The sequence below is a fragment of the Pristis pectinata genome, chromosome 6 (assembly GCF_009764475.1).
Source record: "Pristis pectinata isolate sPriPec2 chromosome 6, sPriPec2.1.pri, whole genome shotgun sequence".
NCBI lineage: Eukaryota > Metazoa > Chordata > Chondrichthyes > Rhinopristiformes > Pristidae > Pristis > Pristis pectinata.
Genome location: NC_067410.1, coordinates 115569383 through 115596633, shown reverse-complemented (window position 1 = coordinate 115596633; position 27251 = coordinate 115569383). Strand labels below are relative to the sequence as shown.

At 44.6% G+C, this 27251-nt stretch overlaps 2 protein-coding genes across 2 annotated transcripts in view; one reads left to right on the top strand and one right to left on the bottom strand.

Annotated features, from left to right (window-relative positions):
* lrrc31 (leucine rich repeat containing 31) overlaps window positions 1-27251 on the top strand; it is a 54914-nt gene that overhangs the window by 27278 nt on the left and 385 nt on the right. Inside the window, exons 6-8 of the mRNA XM_052018471.1 lie at window positions 2116-2280; window positions 5646-5813; window positions 12113-12280. Of these exons, the coding sequence (XP_051874431.1) occupies window positions 2116-2280; window positions 5646-5813; window positions 12113-12280 (501 nt within the window). The remainder of the gene's footprint in view (window positions 1-2115; window positions 2281-5645; window positions 5814-12112; window positions 12281-27251) is intronic.
* On the bottom strand, window positions 16693-20005 carry LOC127571285 (WD repeat-containing protein 44-like). Its single transcript, XM_052017549.1, has 2 exons — window positions 18110-20005; window positions 16693-16707 (listed from the first exon to the last, which is right to left on the bottom strand). The coding sequence occupies exons 1-2, from the start codon at window positions 20003-20005 to the stop codon at window positions 16693-16695; spliced, it is 1911 nt and encodes a 636-aa protein (XP_051873509.1).

Genomic DNA, 27251 nt, shown 5'->3' with positions numbered 1-27251 from the left:
TAAACAAAGGATACACAGAAGGAGTGGTCCCTTTTGGAATGTTAAGAAAGGAAAAGAAGTCTGTTGGTTTCATCACATTGAAGAGGGTGGAAAGTACATAATGATCTGTTCAACATGGAAGCTGAGGACAAGGGGAACCTTATCTTTGTTCTGAGTGAGAGAAGAGGGCATGAGAATGAAGAGCTGGAAGCAGAACAGTGCACAGTCATTTTATAGAACCCCATGTCTAATCTCTGTTTTTGGCCACTTGTATTGTTCCAATGATACCCACCCGTGCATTCCCCAACAAGTTGCACACCATCCTGATTTGGAAACATTTTTTTTTCAACATTGCATCTAAATCTTGGAACTCGACTCCATAATGCCAAGGAACACCTTCACCAGAAAGGCTTGTTCAATAATAATCCTTGAATGGTCTTGACACTTCACTGCATGAAGTGCTGTATATACAATTTACTGATGATGTATTTTTAAGTCTTCCTCTTTTTCTTTGTACATCTCCCTTCTTGAAGTCTGCTTCACTTGATCTTAGCTTGGACCTAATTGTTTCAATGTTTACTTTTAGATGGTTAATTGTTTGAAATGCTTCTCATGTGCAAGTCTGACTTTGGACCTCACCAACCATATTCCTACATTCTCCCAATAAAAAATGTTGGTCTTTGAACTGGTGATCTTAACCAAATATTGTCATAGTCATACAGCATGGAAAAAGGCCATTTGGTCCACCAAATCCATGCTGACTTGTGGGGACCCATCCATATTAATCTCACCTTCCAGAACCTGGCCTGTAGCCTTATGCCTAAGTGATTCAGGTGCTTGTTCAAACATCCCTTAAACGCTGTCAGTGATTCTGCTTCCATCACTCTCTTCAGCAGTGTATTCCAGTTCTTGCCACACTCTGGGTGAAAAAGATCCCCCTCAGATTCCCTCTAAATCTCCCCCCCCACCCCCATTCCCCTTTACTCTAAATCTATAGTTTTATTCCCATCTGATAAGGGGAAAAGTTTCCTGTAGTCTTATCCTATCCGAGCACCTCACAATTTTATATACCACAATCATGTACCGTCATCTCCCCTACCCCAGGGAGAACAGACCCAGCCTCTCCAGTCTCTCCTCATAACTGAACTGCTCCGTCCCAGGCACCACCCTGGGGAATCCCCTCTGCACCCTCTCCAGCACTGTCACATCTTTCCAAAAGTGTGGTGACCAGAACTGCACACAGTACTCCAGCTAAGGTCTGACCAATGTTTTATAAAGTTGGACCATAACTTTCCTGCTTTTGTATTCAACGCCTGACTAAGACCAGCATATTATGTGCCTAAAGCATGTTATTTACCTGCACTGCTGCCTTCAAGGATTTTTAGGTTACACACCAAGATCCCTCTGCTCCTCAATACTCACTAGGACACTGGTGTATGTCCTGGCTTCATTAGTACTCCAAAAATGTAACACTGCACATTTCTCAGCCCATTTCTCCAACATGTTGATATCACTCCATAATCTGACTACCGTCCACGCTGTCAACAACTCCGTCTTTTTTTTCCCCCCTAAATCCCCATACTTTCACTTTGTTTTTTGGTCACTTCAAATATGTCTTGACAAATGTATCCTCCATTCTCATTTATTGAGTCTGCATCTGGCAGATTTCATAGAACAGTACAGCACAGGAACAGGCTCTTCGGCCAATGTTGTCTGTGCCAATTTTAACTAATCCCATCTGCCTACACAATGTCTATATCTCCGCTTCCCCCCACCCCCCAAACTCTCTGCCTGTCCAAGTGCCTCTGAAAAGTTACTATCATATCTGCTTTCACCACTTCCCCTGGCAGCACGTTCCAGGCACCTACCACTGAGTCTTTATATAAAAAAAAACACCTTGCCTTGTAAATCTCTCTCAAACTTTCCCGATCTCACCTTGAAGCTACACCCTGTAGTATTTGACAGTTCCAATTCAGGGAAAACTACTCTATCTATTGCCTGTTATAGAAGTATGTAAAATTATCAGGTTACCTCCAACATGAGAACAAACCTTGCAAGAACTTTAAGTATAGTTGTCCCTTCTGACCTGAATTCTAAAGCTGATGCAGAAAACATGGATTGTTCTGATTCCTGCAGGTATTGCACTGAATTATGTACCTGGTATGAAGAAAATGGTTTTATCCTGTAATGGCATTGGTGGTGGCTTCAAGGAGACAGCAACACATTTACTGAACGTCACACAACTCCAGGTGTTTGATGTCCATGATTGTTCATTGACTGAAGGTGATATTTCTGCTCTGAGTGAGTAAACTTCCAATCAACTCTGGGAACACAGTTCTTGAGAAACTCGGTATCTCCAAGAGCAAGGTCTTCAGAATGATGTGCTAAATGTAAATTGATCTTGTTGAGAAAATCAATGACACAAATGTTGGAGACACTTGATGTTAGAGTTTTGTACTTTGGATTAAGGAAATTTGGTGGACAATTATTACCTAACACCTAATATATCTTGTCACCTAATTTCAAACACGTCAGCAAATTATTCAGATAGGATCTCCCAGCAACAAAACCATGCTGACTATTCCTGATCAATCCCTGCCCTTTTAAGTGTAGATGAATCCCATTGCTCAGAATTTTTTGTAGTGGCTTGTAATTACCTGGCTTATCCCTACTCTCCTTTGGGGGAAGTAAAGGAACCACTTGCGTTCATCCAGTTTTCTGGACATCACCAATGGCTAATGAAGAATTAAAAATCTATCAGAGCCCAAGCAATCTCCTCTCTCACCTTCCATAGCAGTCTCAGAAGCATCACATTCCAGTTGTCTCCATCCTTTCTGTGATTACTGCAGTACCATTGGGCTCTCTGCTTTGACCCCATCTATTCACAATATCAAATGATTCGGCTGAGGGGACCAAATGTCAAACTTCCAAGTTTGCTTGTGAAATTAAACTTAGTGGGTTTGCAAGAAGGGAGGAGGATGCAAAGAACCTTTAGGAGGATGGAGATAAGTGACCTTGAATGCGGTAGAGCAATAAAATGTGAGAAAAGGTGAAGTTATCCACTGGTGCACAAAAAAAGCAGAGTTTTTTTACATGGTGAAAGACTGTCTTATGTTGATATTCAAAGGGTGCTTGTGTACAGTCAGTGATGGCCAACATACAGGTACAACAAGCAATGAGGAAAGCTTGTGGTACATTGAACTCTATTGTGAGAGGATTCAAATAAAGGAGTAATTTAACTGGTATACAATTGTCACATCTACCGAGATAGTGAGAAACAATTTCGCATGCCATCCATTTCAAAGCATCAGTACATCAAGGTAGTACAAGGGAAAGGCAATAACAATGCCTTTGAGGGGGGAATTATGATTCTATTAGGCAGGAACTTGGGAGTGTAAATTGGGACCAGATGTTCTTGGGGAAGTGTACAGTGGAACTGTGGAGGTTATTTAAGGAATACTTGCATGGGGTTCTGGAAAGGTTTGTCCCATTCAGGCAGGGTAAGGATGGTAGAGTGAAGGAACCGTGGTTGAGGAGATGTAGAATATCTTGTCAAGAGGAAGAAAGAAGCTTACCTGATGTTTAGAAAGCATGGTTCAGACAGGGCTCTAGAGAGTTGCAAGGTAGCCAGGAGGGAGCTTAAAAATGGATTTGAGAGAGCTAGAAGGGGGCATGAGAAGACCTTGGCGGGTAGGATCAAGCAAAACCCCAAGGCATTCTACTCATATGTGAAGAATAGGAGGATGACTAAAGTGAGGGGAGGACTGATCAGGGATAAAAAAGGAAACGTGCCTGGAGTCGGAAGAGGTAGGGGAGGACCATAATGAATACTTTGCTTTGGTATTCACCAGAGAGAGAGACCTTGATGTTTGTGAGGATGGCGTATGACGGGCTGATATGCTAGGGCATGTCGACCTGAGGAAAGAGGAGGTGCTGCAACTTTTGAAAAGCATTAGGATAGATAAGTCACCAGGGCTGGACGGGATATATCTAAAGTTATTACAGGAAGCGAGGGAAGAGATTGCTGCGCCTTTGGCGACGATCTTTGCATCCTCCCTGGCCACAGGAGTAGTTCCAGGTGATTGGAGGGTGGCAAATATTGTTCCTTTGTTTAAGAAAGGGAGTAGGGATAACCCTGGGAATTACAGACCAGTGAGTCTTACTTCAGTGGTGGGCAAATTACTGGAGAAGATCCTTAAAGACAGGATTTGTGGGCATTTGGAGAAGCATAGGCTGATTAGGGACAGTCAGCATGGCTTTGTGAGGGGCAGTTCATGCCTCACGAGCTTGATTGAATTCTTTGAGGTTGTGACAAAGCACATTGATGAAGGTAGAGCAGTGGATGTGGTGTACATGGATTTTAGTAAGGCGTTTGATAAGGTTCTTCATTGAAGGCTTATTCAGAAAGTCAGGAGGCATGAGATCCAGGGAAACTTGGCTGTGTGGATTCAAAATTGGCTTGTCCATAGAAGACAGAGGGTGGTGGTAGATGAAGCGTATTCTGCCTGGAGGTCGGTGACCAGTGGTGTTCCGCAGGGATCTGTTCTGGGACCCCTGCTCTTTGTGGTTTTTATAAATGACTTGGATGAGGATGTGGAAGGGTGGATTAGTAAGTTTTCTGATGATGCAAAGGTTGATGGTGTTGTGGATAGTGTAGAAGGTTGCTGTAGATTACAACAGGATATTGATAGAATGCAGAGCTGGGCTGAGAAGTGGCAGATGGAGTTCAACCTGGATAAGTGTGAAGTGATACACTTTGGGAGATCGAATTTGAAGGCAGAACACAAGGTTAATGGCAGGACTCTTAGCAGTGTGGAGGAACAGAGGGATCTAGGGGTCCTCGTCCATAGATCCCTCAAGGTTGCCGTGCAGGTCGATAGGGTTGTTAAGAAGGCCTGTGGTATGTTGGCTTTCATTAGTTGGGGTATTGAGTTCAAGAGCCGCAAGGTGATGTTGCAGCTCTATTGAACTCTGGTTCGACCACACTTGGAATATTGTGTTCCGTTCTGGTCACCTCATTATAGGAAAGATGTAGAAGCTTTAGAGAGGGTGCAGAGGAGGTTTACCAGGATGCTGCCTGGATTGGAGAGCATGTCTTGATAGGTTGAGTGAGCTAGGGCTTTTCTCTTTGGAGAGAAGGAGGATGAGAGGTGACTTGATAGAGGTGTACAAGATGATAAGAGGCATAGATCGAGTGGACAGTTGGAGACTTTTTCACAGAGCGACAGTGGCTAACGCGAGGGGGCATAATTTTAAGGTGATTGGAGGAAGATATAAGGGGGATGTCAGGGGTAAGTTTTTTTTTTACACACAGAGAGTGGGTGCATGGAACGCACTGCCGGCAGAGGTTGTGGTGGCAGATACATTAGGGACATTTAAGAGACTCTTAGATAGACACATGAATAATAGAGAAATGGGGGACTATGTGGAAGGGAAGGGTTAGATAGATCTTAGAGCAGGATAAAATGTCGGCACAACGTCGTGGGCCGAAGGGCCTGTACTGTGCTGTTCTGTGTTCTAAATGTGCTCAACTTGGATGTTATTTGAATGAACCTGTATCCAAAGTGTTTCCAGCTATTGTGCTGACTATAGGTTTTGCTTGGGGCTGTCTGAACACAACAGCAGGTATTAATTAAAGAAAATGATTGCTGTTTTTATTCTTGCAGCACAGATAATTCCTTTACTGAAGAATCTACAAGTGCTGAACTTAGCACTGAATAAGAATATCGGAGATGCTGTGAGGCATTTGATTGCACGGATTCGCTTTTTACCAAGGTTCAAAGATCTTACTGCCAGCAACTGTAATTTAACCAAAGAATCCATTGTGGAATTAGGTGAGAATGTGATTTTTTATTATTCAGTCACCAGCTAGTGTTTCCAGATATTAACATAAACATTTGTATGTTACAAGTGGAATGTTTTTCCTCTGTAACCTTCCTACATTTGGGAATGGCCGAGTTACTTGTTCATTTTTTGGGATGTGGGTTTTCTTCAGAGGCCAGCATTTCTGGCCAACCTGTAAGTGCCCTTAAAGGTGGTGGCAAGCAGCCAACTTGAGTGCTGCAGTCCTTCTGGTCAAAGTTTTCGCTGGAAATTTCCAGGGTTTCTATGCAAACTGTTTGCTAGTTTGCAGCATGTCTCATCTTGGATGTGCAGGCCAGCACTGATCCACCACTGGCCCCATGTGCTGGGGACGTAGTGGGATGAGGGCTGGATGTACTTCCCACAGTGGGATGGCACACAATGTGACCCCAGTCAATGATGTTACTAATTGGAAAATGATAGGTTTAGCCTAGTGTTTGACTCTTTTACCAAATATTGGTATATTAAAATGTTTGAATTTTAAAAAAAAAATTTGAATATTTTAAATGTCTCATAGATCTTTCAACAGTTTAAAAGCCTTTGATTGCAGCAAACTGTGAGGTTCTGCAACAAGATATGAATAGACTGGGTGAAAAATTTGGGAAATGTGAGGTCATGCACTTTGGTAAGAGGAATCAAAAGGCAGATTATTATCAAAATGCAGAGAAACTGCAATTGAGTGAAGTTCAGAGGGTTCTAGGTGTCCTAGTGCGTGAATCACAAAACATTGCCAGGCAGATCTGACAAGTAGGTAAGAAAACAAATGGCATGTTAGAGTCATAGAATCATAGTTATACAGCATGGAAACAGACCTTCTCGCCCAACTTGTCCATCCTGACCAAGTTGCCTCCCTGAATGAGTCCCATTTGCTAGTGTTTGGCCCATATTCCTCTAAACCTTTCCTATCCATGGACCTGTCTGAGTATCTTTTAATTGTACTCCACCACTTCCTCTGGCAGCTTGTTCCATAGACCAACCATAATTTGTGTGATTTTTGCCCCTCAGGTCACCTTTAAATTTTTCCCCTCTTTCCTTCAATCTATGCTCTTTAGTTTTAGACTCTCCTACCCTAGGTAAAGACTGTAACCATCCACCTTATCTGTGTGTTGCTCCAGATTCTAGCATCCGCAGAATCTCGTGTCACTTTATCTGTGTCCCTCATTATTTTACATACCTAAGGTCACCCCTTGTCTCCTACACTCGGGGGGGAAAGAAAACCCAGCCTATCCAGTCTTTCCCTACAACTCAAACCCTCAAGTTCCAGCAACATCCTCGTGAATCTCTTCTGCGCCCTTACCAGCTTAATGACATTCTTCCTATAGCTTGGTGACCAGAACTACACACAAACTCGAGATTCTGCAGATGCTGGAATCTGGACCAACACATAGAGTGCTGGAGGAACTCAGCAGGTCAGGCAGCATCCATGGAGAGGGGGGGGAGTACATGCAGGCAGGTGAGGGGGGAAGATAGGAGGGTGGAGAAGTAAGAAGCTGAGAAGTGATAGGTAGAAGAGGCAAAGGGCTGAAGAAGAAGGAATCTGGCAGGGTAGTGGGCCATGGAACAAAGGGAAGGTGGTGGGGAGTAGATAGGTGGGCCGTCATGGCAGGGGAAGGGATGGGAAGGTCATGGGGGTGGGGAAAGGGGTGAGAGAAGGGGCAGGCAGCCACAGGAATGAAGGAAGATAGGAGGAAAAAAAAGAGAGAAGTGGTGGGGGGGGGGGCGGGGGTGGGAAGAAGAAGGGAGGGGTTACCGGAAGTTATAGAAATTGCTGTTGAGGCCGTCAGGTTGGAGACTACCAAGGTGAGATAACTCCAACTATGGTCTCACCAATGACTTGTACAATTGAAATATTACAACCCAACTCTTGTACTCAATGCCCTGACCAATGAAGGCAAGTGGGCCAAATGCCTTATTTACCACCCCGTCTGCCTGTGTTGCCACTTTCAGGGAACAATGTACTTGTACCCCTGGGTCTGTCTTTTTGACAACACTCTCCAGATCCCTGTCATTTGCTATGCAAGTCCTGCCCTGGTATAACTTCCCAAAATGAAACACTTCACACTTGTCCATCTGTTATTCCTTGGCCTAATTTCCTAGTTCTAGATCTTAATGTAATCTTAAGTAATCTTCTTCACTGTCCATTATATTACAAATTTTGATGTCATTCACAAATTTACGAACCATGCCAAATACATTCTCATCCAAGTCATTAATGTACTATAGATGATGAACAACAGTGGACCCAATACTCACTGCTGGTCACAGGCTTCCAATCCGGGGGGAAAAAAGACCTCCACTACAACCCTCTGACTCCTACCATCAAGCCAATTTTGGATCCAATCGATTAGCTCACCCTGTGGATCCCATGTGATCTGACCTTCTGGACTAGCTACCATGCAAGATCTTGTCAAAGGCCTTGCTAAAGCCCATGTAGACGATGTCCACTGCCCTGACCTTGTCAGTACTCTTGGTCACCTCTGCCAAAACAAAAGTCAAATTCATGAGAGACTATTTCCCACACACAAAGCCATGCTGACTATCCCTAATCGGTCCTCATCTTTCCAAATGCAGGTAGAAGCTGTCACTCGGAATCCCCTCCAGTAGCTTTCCCACCACTGATGTTAAGCTCACCAGCCTGTAGTTCCTGGCTTGTCCTTGCCTTTTTTTAAATAAAGGCACAACATTAGCCCCCCTCCAGTCTTCTGGTACCTCATCCATGGCTAACAGTGATACAAAAATTGCCCCAGCAATTCCTTCCCTAACTTCTCACAATGTCTTAGGATGCACTTGGTCAGGCCCCCATAGATTTGTCTACCTTTAAATGCTGCCAGCATCTCCTCTTTTGTAATGTGGATGTGTTCCAAGACATCACAATTTTCTTCCCTGAATTCCCTAGCTTCTATGATCTTCTTGATAAATACAGATGAGGAATATTCATTTAAGACATCACCCATCTCCTGTGGCTCTCCCTAGTTACTCTTCTGCTCTTAATATTCTTATAAAATCTCTAGGGGTTCTGCTTTATCTTGTCTGCCAAAGCTACCTCATGTCGTCTTGTTCTCCTGATTTCCCTCAAGGGTATTTCTACATCCCTTGTACTCATGGGAATCAGTTGACCTCAGCTGCCTATACCTGACGTATGCCTCCGCTTTCCTGACCAGAGCCTCAATATTCCTCTTGAACCAGTGTTCCCTAATTCTGCCAGCCGTGCCCTTCACTCTAACAGGAACATGCTGACCCTGAACACTTCCTATTTCACTTCTAAAAGCTCCCACTTGCCAGATATCCCTTTACCTGCAAACGGCCTCTCCCAATCAACCTTGCAACTTCCCGTCTAGTGCCATCAAAATTTGCCTTGCCCCAATTTAGCACTTTAACTTGTGAACTAGACCTATCTTTTTCCATAACTATTTAAAAACTAATAAGATTATGGTAACTGGTCTCAGTGTTTCCCCACTGATGCTTCAGTCTCTTGCCCTGTTTACCAATAGGAGATCCAGTGTTGCTCCCTGTTGAGTAGGGCTATCTACGTATTGGCTGAGAGAACTTTCTGGGACACACTTAACAAATTCCACCCCAAAGTTAAAATTACCTACTATGACAACCCTATTATTCTTAGAGCTACCTGCAATCTCCTTATATATTTGTTCCTCTAATTACCACTGACTATTTGGGAGGGCCTATAGTACAATCCCATCAAAGTGATTATAAACATCGAGAACATAGAACACTGCAGCACAGTACAGGCCCTTTGGCCCATAATGTTATGCCAACGTTTTATCCTACTCTAAGATCTATCTAGCCCTTCCCTCCCAGATAGCCCTCCATTTTTCTGTCATTCATGTGCCTAAGAGTCTCTTAAATATCCCTAATGTATCTGCCTCCACCACCTCTGCCGGCAGTGTGTTCCACGCACCCACCACTCTCTGTATAATAATAATAATAAAAAAATTCTTATTTCTAATAACTTCTAGTTCACAAGTTAAAGTGCTAAATTGGGGCAAGGCAAATTTTGATTGCACTAGACGGGAACTTGCAAGGTTGATTGGGAGAGGCCGTTTGGAGGTAAAGGGATGTCTGGCAAGTGGGAGCTTTTAAAAGTGAAATAGGGAGAATTCAGGGTCAGCATGTTCCTGTTAGAGTGAAGGGCACGGCTGGTAGGAATATCCTCCGTAAGTACTGCCATGATGTTCTCCCTAGTCAAAAAAGCAACTCCCCCTCCTCTCTTACCCCCTTCTCTATCACACCTGTGGCATCTGTACCCTGGAGCACTGAGCTGCCAGTTCTGCCCATCCCTCAACCATATTTCTGCAGTAGCTATAATATCCCAGTCCCATGTACCGATCCATGTCCTGAGTTCATCTGCCTTACCTGTCAGGTTTCTTGCACTAAAATAAATACAGTTTATTCCATCAGACCTTCCTCACTCCTTGTCCTGTCCCCGCCTGTCCTACCTACTGAACTTGCTCACTTTAACTTGTATTTTCGTCTCAACCTTCTCATCTGCTACACTGCTATTTAGGTCCCACCCTCCCCACCAGACTAGTTTAAACCCTCATGACTGGCTCTTGGAAATGGACCTTTATTGCAAAGTGCTTGGAGTTTAAGAATAAGGAGATTTTGTTATGGGTTGAAGAAAGTGTTGGTGAGGCCACACCTGGAGTACTGTTGCCCAGTTTTGCTCACCTTACCTAAACTAAAAGATAAGATTTCTTTATTAGTCATAGATGCATCGAAACACACAGTGAAATACATCTTTTGCGTAGAGTTCTCTGGGGGCAGACCGCAAGTGTCGCCACACTTCCAGTGCCAATATAGCACGCCCACAATTTCCTAACCTGTACGTCTTTGGAATGTGGGAGGGAACCGGAGCACCCGGAGGAAACCCACGCAGACACTGAGAGAATGTACAAACTCCTTACAGGCTGGAATTTAACCCAGGTCGCTGGTGCTGTAATAGTACGCTACGTTGGAGGCAGTCCAGGAGATTCACCAGGGTAGTTCATGGGATGAGTGGGTTGTCCTATCGAGAGAGGTTGGACAGTTTAAGTTTGTATTCCTTCAAGTTCAGAAGAATGAGGGGTGATCTTATTCAATCATACATTGAATAAGTACAAGGATAGGAACAGTTTAGAGGGATATGGGCTAAACACGAGCAAATGGGACTAGCTTAGATGAGCATCTTGGTTGGCATGGACCAGTTGGGGCGAAGGGCCTGTTTCCGTGCTGTATTATGCTATGATTCTGTACAAGGTCCTAAGGGGGCTTGGCAGGTAGATGTTGAAATGTTTCCACCACCCTGAGAGTCACAAACGAGGGGATCTGATTGAAACATACAGGATTATTAAGGGATTGGACAAGATATTTTCTGTCTCTATCTTGTCCAATCCCTTAATAATGTTCCAGATGTTGGGGAAGTCCAGGACCAGGGGGCATGATTTAAGAATAAGGGCTAGGCCATTTAGGACAGAGGTGAGGAAAAACTTCTTCTCCCAGAGGGTTGTGAATTTGTGGAATGCACTGCCTCAGAGGCCAGTGGAGGCCAATTCTCTGGGTACCTTCAAGAAGGAGCTAGATAGGTTTCTTATAGATAGGGGAATCAAGGGATATGGGGACAAGGCAGGAACAGGATATTGATTGTTGAGGATCAGCCATGATCTCAAAATGGCGGTGCAGACTCGAAGGGCCGAATGGTCTACTTCTGCTCCTACTGTCTATTGTCTAAAACAAGGGGTTGGTCATTTAAAGCTGAGTTGTGTAGAAACTTATCTCAGAGGGTAGTGAATCTTTGGAATTCGCTGCCCTGAGAGTGGTGGAGGCTGGATCATTAGATTTTGAAAATAAGATAATTATTTGAAAGATCAAGGATTATGGAGAACTGGCACAGAAGAGGAGTTGAAGCCAGCATAGATCAGCCTTGATCACACTGAATGGTGGGACAATCTTTGGGACCGAGTGGCCTTCTCATTTTCTTGTGTGTGTTCTAGGGGCAGGGTCTCAGCCATTCTACTTGAAGTCCAGTTGTACCTTCTACCTGCTGTGTGGACCAGGACTCCTTTGACCCCCTCTGCCTCAAGGGGTGCTTCTCAGTTGTAAAGTGTTGGCCCTTTTTGGCCCACATCCTGAGAGGAAAGTCCTGAGTAATGTCCAGACACTGGGCATGATCCAGTGTCATCTGACCCAATATTTTCCAGTTTTTTATATGCTCAGTTCCACCTGTCTTGAGATGAATGAAGTTTATTAAAGTGTTTGAAATGTTGTAATCTTACAGCTGACACCCTTCCAAACATGACAGAGCTGGAGACCTTGGACTTGTCTTGGAATAAATGCCTTGGTGGAAATCTGGGAGTACTTATCCAGATGCTGCAAAATGAGACTCGTCTCCGTGTGCTCAAGCTGTGTAGCTGCAACCTGACAGGCCAGGATTTGGCATCTCTTGGTAATCACCCAATTAGTTGAAATTAGCTAAACTGAAAGTACGGACATACCGTGCCTTATATTGTGTTCTTGGGTATCCCATGCATCTTAATCTTCTAGATTGTTGCCATTACCCTTTCTTGTCTGTTACTTAGCCAACTTTGTACCCTTGCTGTCAAGTTTTCCTTTATTAACATATGCTTCAACTTTGCTGATAAGCCTGTTAGGTGGCACCTTATTGAAAGCTTTCTGGAAGTCCAACACTGGTTGCATTACCTCAACTCATCAAAAACTCTGTCAGATTGGTTAAACCCAACATATCTGGGCTTGCTAGCTTGTTCCCCGAGGTGACTATTTGTACTTCCCTGATCAATGTTTCTAAAGTCTTTCCTACCACCGTGGTTCAACTGATTAGCTTGCAGTTGCTGAGTTTATCCTCGATCCCATTTTCGAACAAGTGTCCAAAGAGAATCGAAAGGTTATAGTCAATGCTCTGTGATTTTCTGCCATACTTGTCTCAAAATCCTGGTGCTTACCAATGTAATCATGCCTTCCATGGTCCGGTCCATAGCCATGCAAGTCTCAGCTATCTTAGTACGTATGACAAGGCTCTCTGCCTCTACCACCCTGTCCAGACAGTGAGTACTAGATGTCCCTTGTTCCCCCCACCCAACTAATCTTTCTATCAATTATTTAAAATCTAATCCCTTGGTCATTGACACTTCTACTAAGGGAAATGGGTCCTTCCTATTTATTCCATGTTGGCCCTTTGTAATTTCACACTCATTGGTTAGATCTTGCAAGTTTATCAACTATTTCCTCATTTGAAATGTTGTAGTCATGACAACATCCTGATGAGTCTTCTTTTCACCCTCTCCATTGCAGTTGTATCTTCCTGTTATGCAGTGACTAGGAGTGCACACAGTTCTCAAGCTCTGGTCTAATGAGTATTTAAAGATATAGTGTCCTGTGTTAACCACCAATTCACCGATATTACTATCTCTTTAGGAGTTGTGGGCATTCATATCAAGATTCTCCTGTTCCTCCACACCACTCAATGACCTCCCATTTCTTGTTCAATGTCCCCAAAGGCATTAGAAGGTAAAATGTAGAAAAGTACAGCACAGGAACAGGCCCGTCGGCCCACAATGTTGTGTCATATGAATGAAACTAATGACACCTAATCCCTTCTGCCTGCACGTGGTCCATATCCCTCCTTTCTCTGCACATTCATGTGCCTATCTGAGAGCCTCTTTAGAACTTTCTTGTATCTGCCTCCACCACCACCTCTGGCAGCACATTCCAGCATTAGGGTAACTCTAACACTCCAATTCACTTTTGAACTTGCCCCCTCTCACTTTAAATGCATGCACTGTAGTATTTGACATTTCAACCCTGGGAAAAAGATACCGGCTGTCTACTCTATGCCTCTCATAATTTTATAAACTTCCATCAGGATTCCTCTCAGCCTCCACCACTCCAGAGTGAACAATCCAAGTTTGTCCAACACCTCCTTATAGTACATGCCCTCTAATCCAGGCAGCATCCTGGTGAACCTCGTCTGCACCCTCTCTGAAGCCTGCACATCCTTCCTGAAATGGGGTGACCAGAATTGAATACAATACTCCAGATGCGGCCTAACCAGAGTTTTATAAAGTTGCAACACAACTTCTTGACTCTTGAGCTCAATGCCTCAACTAATAAAGGCAAGCTTGCCATACGCCTTCTTTACTAACCTGTCGACTTGTGCAGCCACTTTCAGGGAGCTATAGTCTTTAGCCCTGAGATCTCTTTGTACATCAATGCTGTTAAGGGTTCTGCTATTAACTGTGTACTTGCCCTTTGCATTTGATCTCCCAAAGTGCAACACCTCGCACTTGCCCGGAGATGGGAGCTTGCTTTTCTCCAGGTGCAGCAGCCAGAGCAGCAGAAGGGAGGAGCTAGCAGTTTTTTTTTAAATTGTGTGATTGGCTAAGTGTGTGGCAACTCAGCCAATAAAAGGAAGGTAGGGTAAAGTGGAGCGGCCATTGCATGAGTGGGCCGGCTTCGGCCTGGAGGCACAGGTGTGTAGCAGGTGTTTTTTTATATAGTAGTTAAATAAAAGACATCAAATTATAACTAATTAAATAAAGGGATGCAGGATCAGGTAATGTAGCTGCATGATGTGGGAGCTGGTGGACCCCGTTGTGGTTCCTAGTGACCACATCTGCAGCAAGTGTTGGTTGCTTGCGGAACTCCGGCTCAAAGTTGATGACCTGGAGTCTGAGCTTCAAACACTGCGATGCATCAGGGAAGGGGAGAGTTACCTGGGCGCTGTGTTTCAGGAGGCAATCACACCCATTAGATTAACTACTTCAAGTTCAGTCTGTGGTCAGGGACAAGAGGGTGTGACTGTGAGTGAGGCAGGTAGGGGGATCCAAGAGGTAGTGCTGGAGGAGCCTCAACCCTTGAACTTATCCAACAGATCTGATTCTTGCTCTCTGTGCAGATGATAAGACACGCGGGCTGCCCACAGATCACTCTACGCAAAAGATGTATTTCACTGTGTTTTTCGATGTCACATGTACATCAAAACACACAGTGAAATGCATCTTTCGTGTAGAGTGTTCTGGGGGCAGCCCACAAGTGTTGCCATGCTTCCAGTGCCAACGTAGTATGCCCACGGCTTCCTAACCTGTACGTCTTTGGAACGTGGGAGGAAACCGGAGCACCCAGAGGAAACCCACGCAGACACGGGGAGAACGTGCAAACTCCTTACAGACAGTGGCGGGAATTGAACCTGGGTCGCTGGCGCTGTAATAGCATTATGCTACACCACCGTGAGTGGGAGATGTTGGGAGGATGTGGCATCGTGGTTCAGGGAGCCATTCAAGAGTGGGCAGAGAAGAGAAATGTAGTTGTAATTGGGGATAGTATAGCTGGGAATAGACACGATTCTCTGTTGCAAGGGTCGAGAGATCTGAAGGCTCTTGTTGCCTGCCTGGTGCCCAGGTTTGGGACATCTCATCTGATCTGCAGAGAAATTTGGAATGGGAGGGGAAGGATCCAGTTGTCGTGGTTATTATGGGTAACAACAACGTAGGCAGAAAAGGTAATAATCTCTGGATTGCTACCTGAGCCATATGCAGACTGGCACAGGCTAAATAAGATCAGAGAGTCAAATGTGTGGCTCAAAGATTGGTATGGGAGAAGTGGGTTTGAATTTGTGGGACATTGGCACCGGTATTGGGGAAGGAGGGAGCTGTTCCGATGGGACAAGCTCCACCTTGAACCACGCTGTGACCAGGGTCCTGGTGAATCACATAACCAGGGCTGTGGATAGGGCTTTAAACTAAATAGTAGGGGGATGGGTTCAATAGATTGGAAGAGTTTGGATGAAGTAAAAGGGAAGGAGAGTGCAGGAGAGGTTACTGAAGTCTCCAGAATAAAGGATAAGACACTGTTTAGAAAGGGATAAGAATTTACCTTCAGGCAACATGGAGACAAATTTGAGAAGAGGGGTGGTGAATACAGGACTGAAGATGTTATATTTGAATGCACGCAGTATATGAAATAAGGTAGGTGAGCTCATAGCAGAGTTAGAAATTGGCAGGTACGACGTTGTGGGCATCGGAGAGTCGTGGTTGAAAGAAGATCACAGCTGGGAGCTAAACATCCAAGGATACACATCCTATAAAAAAGACAGGTAGGTGGAGTGGGGTTGCTCTGTTGGTTAAAAAATGAAATCAAATCCTTAAAAAGAAGTGGCAAAACAGTTTGAGAGGGAGAAGCTGAAATCGGATGCATTGGTATTACAGTTGAGTAAAGGTTATTGAGGCATGAGAGAAGAGCTGGCCAAAGTTGATTGGAAAGGGACTCTAGCAGGGATGACGGTAGAGCAGCAATGGCAGTAGTTTCTGGGAGTAATTCGGAAGACACAGGATCATTTCATCCCAAAGAAGAAGAAGCATTCTAAAGGGAGGATGAGGCAGCCATGGCTGATAAGGGAAGTCAAAGACAGCATAAAAGCAAACAAAAAACGGCATACTATATTGCAAAAATTAGCGGGAAGCTGGAGGATTGGGAAGCTTTTAAAAACCAACAGAAAGCAACTAAAAAAGCAATAAGGGGAGAAAAGATGAAATATGAAGGTAAGCCAGCCAATAATATAAAAGAGGATACCAAAAATATTTTCAGATATATAAAGAGTAAAAGAGATGCAAAAGTGGACATCGGACCACTGGAAAATGACGCTGGAGAAGTAGTAATGGGGAACAAAGAAATGGCGGACAAACTGAATAAGTATTTTGCATCAGTCTTCACTGTGGAGGACACCAGCAACATGCCAGAAATTTGAGAGAGAGTCAGGGGTCAGAAGTGAGTGTAGTCACTATTACTAAGGAGAAAGTGCTTGTGAATGGTTTGAAGGCAGATATGTCACCTGAACCGAATGGACTACACCCGAGGGTTCTGAAAGAGGTAGCTGAAGAGATTGTGGAAGCATCAGTCGTGATCTTTCAAGAATCACTAGAGTCAGGAACGGTTCCAGAGGACTGGGAAATCGCTAGTGTCACTCCACTCTTTAAGAAGGGAGGGAGGCAAAAGACAGGGAATTATAGACCAGTTAGCCTGACTTCAGTAGTTGGTAAGATGTTAAACTCCATCATTAAGGATGAGGTTTCGGGGTACTTGGAAGTTCATGATAAAATGGGGTGAAGTCAGCATGGTTTCCATAAGGGGAGATCTTGCCTGACAAATCTGTTGGATGACAAATCTGTTGGAATTCTTTGAGGAAGTAAGAGGCAGAATAGACAAAGGAGAGTCAGAGAGTGGATGTTGTTTACTTGGATTTTCAAAAGGCCTTTGACAAGGTGCCGCACATGAGGCTGCTAAACAGGATAAGAGCTCATGGTATTACAGGAAAGATACTAGCTGATAGAAAGATAGGTGGAGGGGCAGGTAGTGTTGAGGAAGCAGGGAGTCTGCAGAAGAACTCGGACGGGTTGGGAGAATAAGCAAAGAAGTGGCAGATGGAATACAGCGTAGGGAAGTGTATGGTCATGCACTTTGGTAGAAGGAACAAAGGTGTGGACTATTTTCTAAATGGGGAACAAATTCAGAAATCAGAGGTGCAAAGGGACTTGGGAGTCCTAGTGCAGGATTCCCTAAAGGTTAACTTGCAGGTTGAGTAGGTAGTAAGGAAGGCAAATGCAATGTTAGCATTCATTTCAGGAGGACCAGAATATAAAAGCAAGGAGGTAATGTTGAGGCATTATAAGGCATTGGTCAGACCACATTTGGAGTATTGTGAGCAGTTTTGGGCATCGTATCTAAGGAAGGATGTGCTAGCATTGGAGAGGGTCCAGAGATGGTTTCCAAGAATGATCCTGGGAATGAAAGGGTTAACATATCACAAGATCACAAGACAAAGTAGCAGAAGTAGGCCATTCAGCCCATCGAGTCTGCTCCAAGGAAAGGGAAATAGAAATGAGAAATGGGGAATGGGGGAAGAAGAAAAAAAAACTATTCTAATCCTAATTACCGGCCTTATCCCCATATCCCTTGATATCCTGACTATTTAGATATCTATCTATCTATCTCCTTGAACGCCCCCACTGATCTGGCCTCCACTGCTGTACGTGGCAAGGAGTTCCACAAATTCACCACCCTCTGGCTAAAGAAATTTTTCCTCATCTCTGTTTTGAAACTGTACCCTCTAATTCTAAGATTGTGCCCTCTGGTCCTGGACTCACCCACCAAGGGAAACAGCCTAGCCACATCTACTCTGTCCTTTCCTATCAATATTTTAAATGTCGCTGTGAGGTCCCCTCTCATTCTTCTGTACTCCAGTGAGTACAGTCCAAGAGCTGACCCTTGATATATGCCACAAACGGACTGTTTTGTCCATGGAAGATGACAGCAGAAAGTAGTTCTTTGACCAGGAGAGATCCAAAAGATCTGCAGTATGTCCCTTGTATTTACAAAATGGGTGCTGCCTAAAAGGTGCATTTTTGTCTTCAGGATCAGAATCCTCAGTTCCACTGTATGCTGTGTCAGTGTCAGATTTTGAAGAACTCAGGCTTTCTTGTGAGGGTGATGGTGACACACGACCTTCAGTGTTGTATTTTATTCTCATATTGTTGAAGTAGTCCCAAGCATTCTTTAAAACCCATTTCCGCACAACTTTGTCTTGACCAACTGTTGCAAGTAATCGACCACAGTGTGAAAACTTCATTGTCCACACAGCTCCCATGTGTTCTCCACTTAGATCTTGGACCATTTTAATCTGATCAAAGTCAAAAGGCCCTTTGAAACTGTGCGCTGCTTTAAACTTGACAGGTCTTGTGTAAGGCATACCCTCATCATCACTCGAAGAAGCATCATCTTGGTCGATATGAAACACTTCATCTCGGACACTCTTAACTTTATTTACAGCTTTTTCACCATACTCTTCAGCAAGATGCTTTGCTCTCTTCACTGATTTTCCCAAAAACTTCTTTAATTGATTAGTTTTCTGTTTGATTTTATGGCCATCTTGCTCAGTCTGAGCAGGTTGGATCTTCTCTTCATCATCTGACTGTGCAGCATCATTGCTTACATACTCCTTTGTCCGACGCATAATATGTAATGTCAATGGGTTAAGACCTTTAGGAAGTTTCTCCTCAGCCATATTGAGAGTGATCTCTTCCCCTGTATCCAGATTTTTCACCATTACACTTGCTAGAATTTCCTCATCTGTAAGTTCTCGCCCTGGGTTTGACCTTGGTCTTTGAGGTCCCAACTCTTCAGTTTCAGGAACACCCGATGTCAACTCTCCAGTCCCTTTTCCATTTTCTTGTGCAGTAACAACTTTGTCCCCACTAGTTCCACTTGCAAGATCTAAAGAATGTTGCAGTTCTTTGGTTAGATTCTCTACAGCTGTATTGGGACTTACAAGTCCGATAGATGCCTCAGGATCCGTAGGACCTTCTAGGCCTAAAGGACTGTGCACATCTAAGGGAGATTCACTTTTCTTTTTTCGAGGAGGGGGAGCAGGTCGCACAGATGGTGGTGGTCGTGGTGGAGGAATACTTGATCCTGGTGGTGGAGGTCGTATTGGTGTAGGTTTCTTGGTGCTAGCTACTATGTCAGGTTCCACAGTTATCTGCCTTAGTGGTTTTGGATGTTGTAACTGTTCAGCCATAAACACATCTTCCAAAGCAAAGCGATCTCTAGAAACATGTTCCAAAATGTCTGCTTTGTCTCCTTTGACCTCCTCTGATGGCTGTTGAGAAGGTGAATTGCAGTCCCCACTGGATTTATCCAGACACACTGTATTAACATTTGTTGATGCTGCATCCCCATCATTACATGACACCACTGAGAATGTTTCTAAAGATGGCAGAGCTGTCTCAGTATCTGGCAGAACTTCTGTCTGCTCAGTCTTTACATCAGAGCTGCTTTGCTCTGTTAAATTCTTTGGCTTTGCACATAATGGCTGATCAATGTTCAAAAGCCCGGAAATGTTGCTGAGCAGATCAGCTTCAGCTAAAACAGAAAGTGCAACCCCATCAGATTTTAAACTGTTCTCCTCTTTAACAGTTTCTGAGGTTTCAGCTTTTAGCCTGTTCTTCTGTTGGTCTTCTCCCTCTGGTTGGTCAAGAACCTCGTCTTTATGATCCTGTTCAAATGAAAAATCTTCATGTTTTTGTGCTTCATTGTTTATTTTATCCTTTGTTGAGATAATGATCTTTTTTGGTGACGCGGCCGGTGACACATCGTAGAACATATGAGGAGCGTTTGGTCCTGGGCCTGTCCTTGCTGAAGTTTAGAAGGATGAGGGGGATATTATTGAAATTTAGAATATTGAAAGACCTGGATAGAGTGGACGTGGAGAGGATGTTTCCAGTAATGGGAGAGTCTAGGACCAGAGGGCACGGCCTCAGAATAGAAGGAAGTCTCTTTAGAACAGAGCTGAGGAGGAATTTCTTTAGCCAGAGGGTGGTGAATCTGTGGAATTAATTGTCACAGATGGCTGTGGAGGCCAAGACATTGGCTATATTTAAAGCAGAGTTTGATAGGTTTTTGGTTAGTAAGAGCATCAGAGGTTATGGGGAGAAGGCAGGAGAACGGGGTTGAGAGGGAAAAATAAATCAGCCATGATCGAATGGCCTAATTCTGTTCCTATGTCTTATGGTCTTAAACTCCATCTGCCATTTCTCCACCCATATCTGCAACTGATCTTTATCCCGCTGTATCCTGTGGCAATGTTGCACACTAACCATAAAACCACAAATCTTTGTGTCATCTGCAAACTTACTAATCCATCATTCCACATTTTCATCCAAGTTATTTATATATGTCATGAACAGCAGAGGTCCCAGCACTGATCCCTGCGGAACACCACTAGTCACAGACCTTCAGCCAGAATAACACCCATCGACCACTACCCTCTGTCTACTACGGGCAAGCTAATTCTAAACGGAAACGACCAATTCACCTTGGATACCATGCATCTCATCTTCTGGATGAGCCTACCATGAGGGAACTTGTCAAATGTCTTACTGAAATCCATGTAGACAACATCCACAGCTCTACCTTCATTAATCACCTTAATCACCTCCTCAAAACTCAATCAAGTTAGTAAGACATGACTTGCTCTGCACAAAGCCATGCTGACTGTCCCCATTAGGCTATGGTTTCCCAAATGCTCATAAATCCTATCCCTGAGCTTCCCTACACTGACATGAGACTCACCAGTCTATTATTAATCCACACTTCCTAGAAATACATTCCATTTACCATTTTTACACTTAAAAATTGGGCCCTTCAGCCCACCATATCTCCGTAGAACCATAGAACTATACAGCACAAAACAGGCCCTTCGGCCCACCATGTTGTGCTGTCCATCAAACCACCCTCACACTATCTAACCCTTTCCTCCCGCATATACCTCTATCTCTCATTCCTCCATATGCCTATCCAACAAACTCTTGAACCTGTCCAATGTATCTGCCTCCACCACCACCCCAGGCAGTGCATTCCATGCACCAACCACTCTCTAGGTGAAAAACCTCCCCCTGACATCTCCCCTGAACCGCCCACCCATAACCTTAAAGCCATGCCCTCTTGTTTTGAGCATTGGTGCCCTGGGAAGGAGGCGCTGACTGTCTACTCTATCTATTCCTCTCAATATTTTATATAGAGGTATTACATGTCTCCTCTCATCCTCCTCCTTTCCAGTGAATAAAGCCCTAGCACCTTAAGCCTCTCCACATATTCCATACGCTCTAATCCAGGCAGCATCCTGGTAAATCTCCTCTGCACCCTCTCCAATGCCTCCACATCCTTCCTATAATGTGGCGACCAGAACTGAACACAGTACTCTAAGTGTGGTCTGACTAGAGTTTTGTAAAGCTGCATCATCACTTCGCGGCTCTTAAACTCAATCCCACGATTTATGAAAGCCAACATCCCATAGGCCTTCTTAACTGCTCTATCCACCTGTGAGGCAACTTTCAGTGAACTGTGGATATGAACCCCCAGATCCCTCTGCTCCTCTACGCTGCCAAGTACCTTGCCATTTACCTTGTACTCTGCACTGGAGTTTGTCCTTCCAAAGTGTACCACCTCACACTTCTCCGGATTGAACTCCATCTGCCACTTGTCAGCCCAGCTCTGCATCCTATCAATATCCCTGTGTAAGCTCCGACAGCCCTCCACACTATCCACAACACCGCTGATCTTAGTGTCGTCCGCAAACTTACTAACCCAGCCTTCCACCCCCTCACCTAAGTCATCTATAAATATCACAAAAAGTAGAGGTCCCAGAATCAATCCCTGTGGGACACCACTTGTCACTGACCTTCAATCCGAGGGCACTCCCTTCACCACAACCCTCTGCTTTCTGCAGGCAAGCCAATTCCTAATCCACACAGCCAAGCTTCCCTGGATCCCTTGGCCTCCATCTCGGCTGACCATGATGCCAAATTAAACTAATCCCATCTGCATGCACATAGTTTATATCCCTCCATTCCCTGCATGTTCATGTGTCTGTCTAAATGCCTCTTAAACATTGCTATCATATCTGCTTCCACCATTTCCCCTTGGCAGCATGTTCCAGGCACCTGCAACTCTGTCGGGGGGAATGGAATCTTGCCAAGTAAATCTCCTTTAATTTTTCCTTGGTAAAAATCTTATCTACGCCTCGCCTAATTTTTATAAACTTCTATCAGGTCTTCCCTCAGCCTCTGACGCTCCAGAGAAAACAACTCAAGTTTATCCAACCTCCTTATAGCAAATACCCTCTAATCCAGGCAGCTTCCTGGTGAATCTCTTCTGCACCCTCTCTCAAGCCCTCACATCCTTCCTGCAATGTGGAGACCAGAACAACACACATCTTTTGACTGCTGTGTGCCAGTACTTTTTATCCATTATCTTTGCTTTCCTAAACTCCTTTTTAATTTTACTCCTGCACTTTGAATGCTCTTTTTTTTCTGCTGCTTTAAGAACAAGAAAAAAGAGCAGGAGTGAGCCATCCAGCCCTTCGGCCCTGCACCTACATCGATCAAGGTTGTGACTGATCTTCTTTCTTAACACCACTTTAGTCAAAGAGTCATACAGCATGGAAACAGGCCCTCTGGCCCAACTGGTCCTTGCCAACCAAGATGCCCCATCCAAGTTGGTCCCATTTACCAGTGTTTGGTCCATAACCTAAACCTTTCCAATCCATGTTCCTGAGAAACTGTCTTTTAAAAGTTGTTATTGTACCTGCCTTAACTACTTCCTCTGGCAGCTCATTCCAACAGATACCACCCTATAGAACCATAGAACCACAGATCAATACAGCACAATACAGGCCCTTTGGCCCACCATGTTGTGCAGACCTTTAAACCATGCCTAAGACTAACTAACCCCTTCCTCCCACATATCCCTCTATCTTAAATTCCTCCATATACTTATCTAACAATCTCTTGAACTTGATAACGTATCAGCCTCCACCCCAGGCAGCACATTCCATGCACCAACCACTCTCGGTGAAAAACCTCCCTCTGATATCTCCCTTGAATTTTCCACCCATTATCTTAAAGCCATGCCCTCTTGTATTGAGCATTGGTGCCCTGGGAAAGAGGCGCTGGATGTCTACTCTATCTATTCCTCTATCATGTCTCCCCTCATCCTCCTCCTCTCCAATGAGTAAAGCCCTAGCTCCGTTAGTCTCTCCTCATAATCCATACTCTCCAAACCAGGCAGCATCCTGGTAAATCTCTTCTGCACCCTTTCCAATGCTTCCACATTCTTCCTATAATGAGGTGACCAGAACTGTACACAACACTCTAAGTGTGGCTTAACCAGAGTTTTGTAAAGCTGCATCATTACTTCGCGGCTCTTAAACTCGATCCCACAACTTATGAAAGCTAACATCCCATAAGCTTTCTTAACTACCCTATCCACCTGTGAGGCAACTTTCAGTGATCTGTGGATATGAACCCCCAGACCTCTCTGCTCCTCCACACTTCCCAGAATCCTGCCATCAACCTTGTACTCCGCCTTGGAGTTTGTCCTTCCAAAGTGTACCACCTCACACTTCTCCAGATTGAACTCCATCTGCCACTTGTCAGCCCAGCTCTGCATCCTATCAATATCCCTCTGTAAGCTTTGACAGCCCTCCACACCATCCACAACACCACTGACCTTTGTGTCGTCTGCAAACTTGCTAACCCACCCTTCCACCCCCTCGTCCAAGTCATTAATAAATATCACGAACAGTAGAGGTCCCAGAACCGATCCTTGTGGGACACCACTAGTCACAGCCCTCCAATCTGAATGCACTCCCTCCACCACAACCCTCTGCTTTCTACAGGCAAGCCAATTCTGAATCCACACGGCCAAGCCTCCCTAGATCCCTTGGCCTCTGACCTTCTGAAGAAGCCTACCATGTGGAACCTTGTCAAATGCCTTACTAAAATCCATGTAGACCACATCTACTGCACTACCCTCATCAATTTACCTGGTCACCTCCTCAAAGAACCCTATCAGGCTTGTGAGGCAAGATCGTCCCTTCACAAAGCCATGCTGGCTGTCCCTAATCAGTCCATGATTCTCTAAATGCTCATAGATCCTATCTCTTAGAATCCTTTCTAACAGCTTGCCCACCACAGAAGTAAAACTCACTGGTCTGTAATTCCCTGGACTTATCCCTACTACCTTTTTTCAATAAGGGGACATTTGCCACCCTCCAATCCTCTGGTACCATTCCTGTGGACAACGAGGACTTAAAGATCCTAGCTAATGGTTCAGCAATCTCCTCCCTCGCCTCGTGAAGCAGCCTGGGGAATATTCCGTCAGGCCCCGGGGACTTATCTGTCCTAATATTTTCTAAAAGCTCCAATACATCCTTTCTCTTGATATGTACATGCTCTAGAACATTAACCTTACCAACACTCCTCAGCGTCATCAAGACCCCTCTCCTTGGTGAATACTGAAGAGAAGTATTCACTGAGAACCTCACCCACTTCCACAACTTCCAGGCACATCCTCCCACCTTTGTCTTTAATCGGACCTACCTTTACTCTCATCATCCTTCTGCTCTTCACGTACGAGAAAAAAGCCTTGGGATTCTCCTTTACCCCACTCGTCAAAGCCTTTTCATGTCCCCTCCTTGCTCTCCTTAGGCCCCTTAAGTTCCTTCCTTGCTACTCTCTATTCCTCACGAGCCCTGTCTGATCCTTGCTGCTTACACCTTATGTATGCTGCCGCCTTCTTCCTAACTAGTTGTTCCACCTCTCTTGTCACCCATGGTTCCTTCACCCTGCCATTCTTTCTCTGCCTCGCCGGGACAAATTTATCCCTAATATTCTGCAAGAGATCCCTGAACATCGACCACATCTCCATAGTACATTTCCCTTCAAAAATGTCATCCCAATTTATACTCTCAAGGTCTAGCCTTATAGCCTCATAATTTGCCTTTCCCCAATTAAATATCTTCCCATCTTCTTTGCTCCTATCCTTATCCATGACAATGATAAAGGTTATGGAGCAGTGGTCACTGTCCTCCAAGTGCTCACCCACTGAGAGATCTGTCACCTGACCCGGTTCATTACTTAATACTAGATCTAATGTGGCATTCCCTCTAGTCGGTCTGTCAACATACTGTGACAGGAATCCGTCCTGGACACACTTAACAAACTCTGCCCCATTTAAACCTTTGGCACTACGCAGGTGCCAATCAATATTTGGGAAGTTGAAGTCTCCCATGATAACAACCCTGTTATTCTTGCATCTTTCCAAAATCTGCCTCCCAATCTCGTCCTCAGTATCCCTGCTGCTACCGGGGGGCCTATAGCATACTCCCAGTAGAGTAACTGCTCCTTTCTTGTTCCCAACGTCCACCCATTCTGACTCTAGAGAGGATCCTTCTACATTATCCACCCTTTCTGCAGCTGTAATAGTATCCCTGACTAGTATTGCCACCCCTCCTCCTCTTCTCCCCCCCCCCCCCCCCATCCCTTCTAAAACACTGAAAACCAGGAATATTTAATATCCATTCCTGCCCTGGTGACAGCCAAGTCTCTGCAAGAGCCACAATAACATAGTCCCATGTACTTATCCAGGCTCTCAGTTCATCACCCTTAATCCTGATACTTCTTGCATTTAAGTAAATGCACTTTATCCCATCCACCTTTCTACTTTTGTACCCTGTACTCTGCTTCTCCTTCCTCAAAGCCTCTCTGCACATTAGATCTGATGTTTCCCCATCCCCTTCTTCCTCTGACCTACCCCTCTGGTTCCCATCCCCCTCGCAAACTAGTTTAAACCCTCCCGAACCACCCTAGCAAACCTGCCTGCAAGGATGTTGGCCCCCCTCGGGTTCAGGTGTAACCCGTCCTCTCTGTACAGGTCCCACCTTCCCCAGAAGAGATCCCAGTGATCCAAAAATCTAAAACCTTCCCTCCTGCACCAACTTCTCAGCCACGCATTCATCTGCCATCTCCTCCTATTCCTACCTTCACTATCGCATGGCACTGGCAGCAATCCTGAGATTGCTACCCTTGAGGTCCTGTTCTTCAGCCTTCTGCCTAGCTCCCTAAACTCACTTTTCAGGACCTCATCCTTCTGTCTACCTATGTCATGTTTTTTTTTTAAAAAGGTTGCCCCTCAAGTTCCTCTTAAATCTTACCCCCTCACCTTAAACCCATGCCCTCGAATTCTTGATTCCCCAACACAGTGGAGTGGGGGGGCTGCAGTGGAAGAAAGGGTGCATTCATCCTATCTATGCCCCTCATAATTTTATATACCGCTAATAAAATCACCTCTCAGTCTCCTACACTCTAAGGAATAAGATGGTGAGAGGTATTGATAGGGTAGATAGTCAGAGGCTTTTCCTCAGGGCTGAATTGGTGGCCACAAGAGGATATAGGTTTAAGGTGCTGGGGAGCAGATACAGAGGAGATGTCAGGGGTAAGTTTTTTACTCAGAGAGTGGTGAGTGTGTGGAACGGGCTGCCGGAAACAGTGGTGGAGGCTAATATGATAGGGTCTTTCAAGAGACTGTTGGATAGGTACATGGAGCTGAGTAAAATAGAGGGCTGTGGGTAAGCCTAGTAATTTCTAGGGTAGGGACATGTTCGGCACAGCTTTTAATTATGTTGTTTTATTTTCCACTTTACCCTTTTTAAATATATTATTTTAGTCATCCTTTGCTATTTACAAACATTTCCCAATCTTCTGGCCTGTCTTTGCAAATTTGTGTGCTTTCAACTTGATACCTTCATTATTTTGTCAAAGATGGTTCATCCTTGTCTTTCTCATCAGGTTATATCTTTGAGTTTGAGCAATATCTTCTTAAATGTCTGATTTTTAGCATGATAAGCCACTGATATGTGTACTGTGCAGTGGATTACTGATTCCAGCAGGGTTGAGAGTGAGTGTCACGCATGCAGTTAGGCTTTGTTTCTTTCACGTACTACAGGCAAGGTTGCAGAGACTATAATGTATCTGCTAGGGAGAAGAGACATAAAGTTCAATCTGTAGATT

Excerpts from the sequence above, each read along its gene's own strand:
- LOC127571285 (XM_052017549.1), bottom strand. The coding sequence starts at position 20,005 with ATGTTCTACGATGTGTCACCGGCCGCGTCACCAAAAAAGATCATTATC.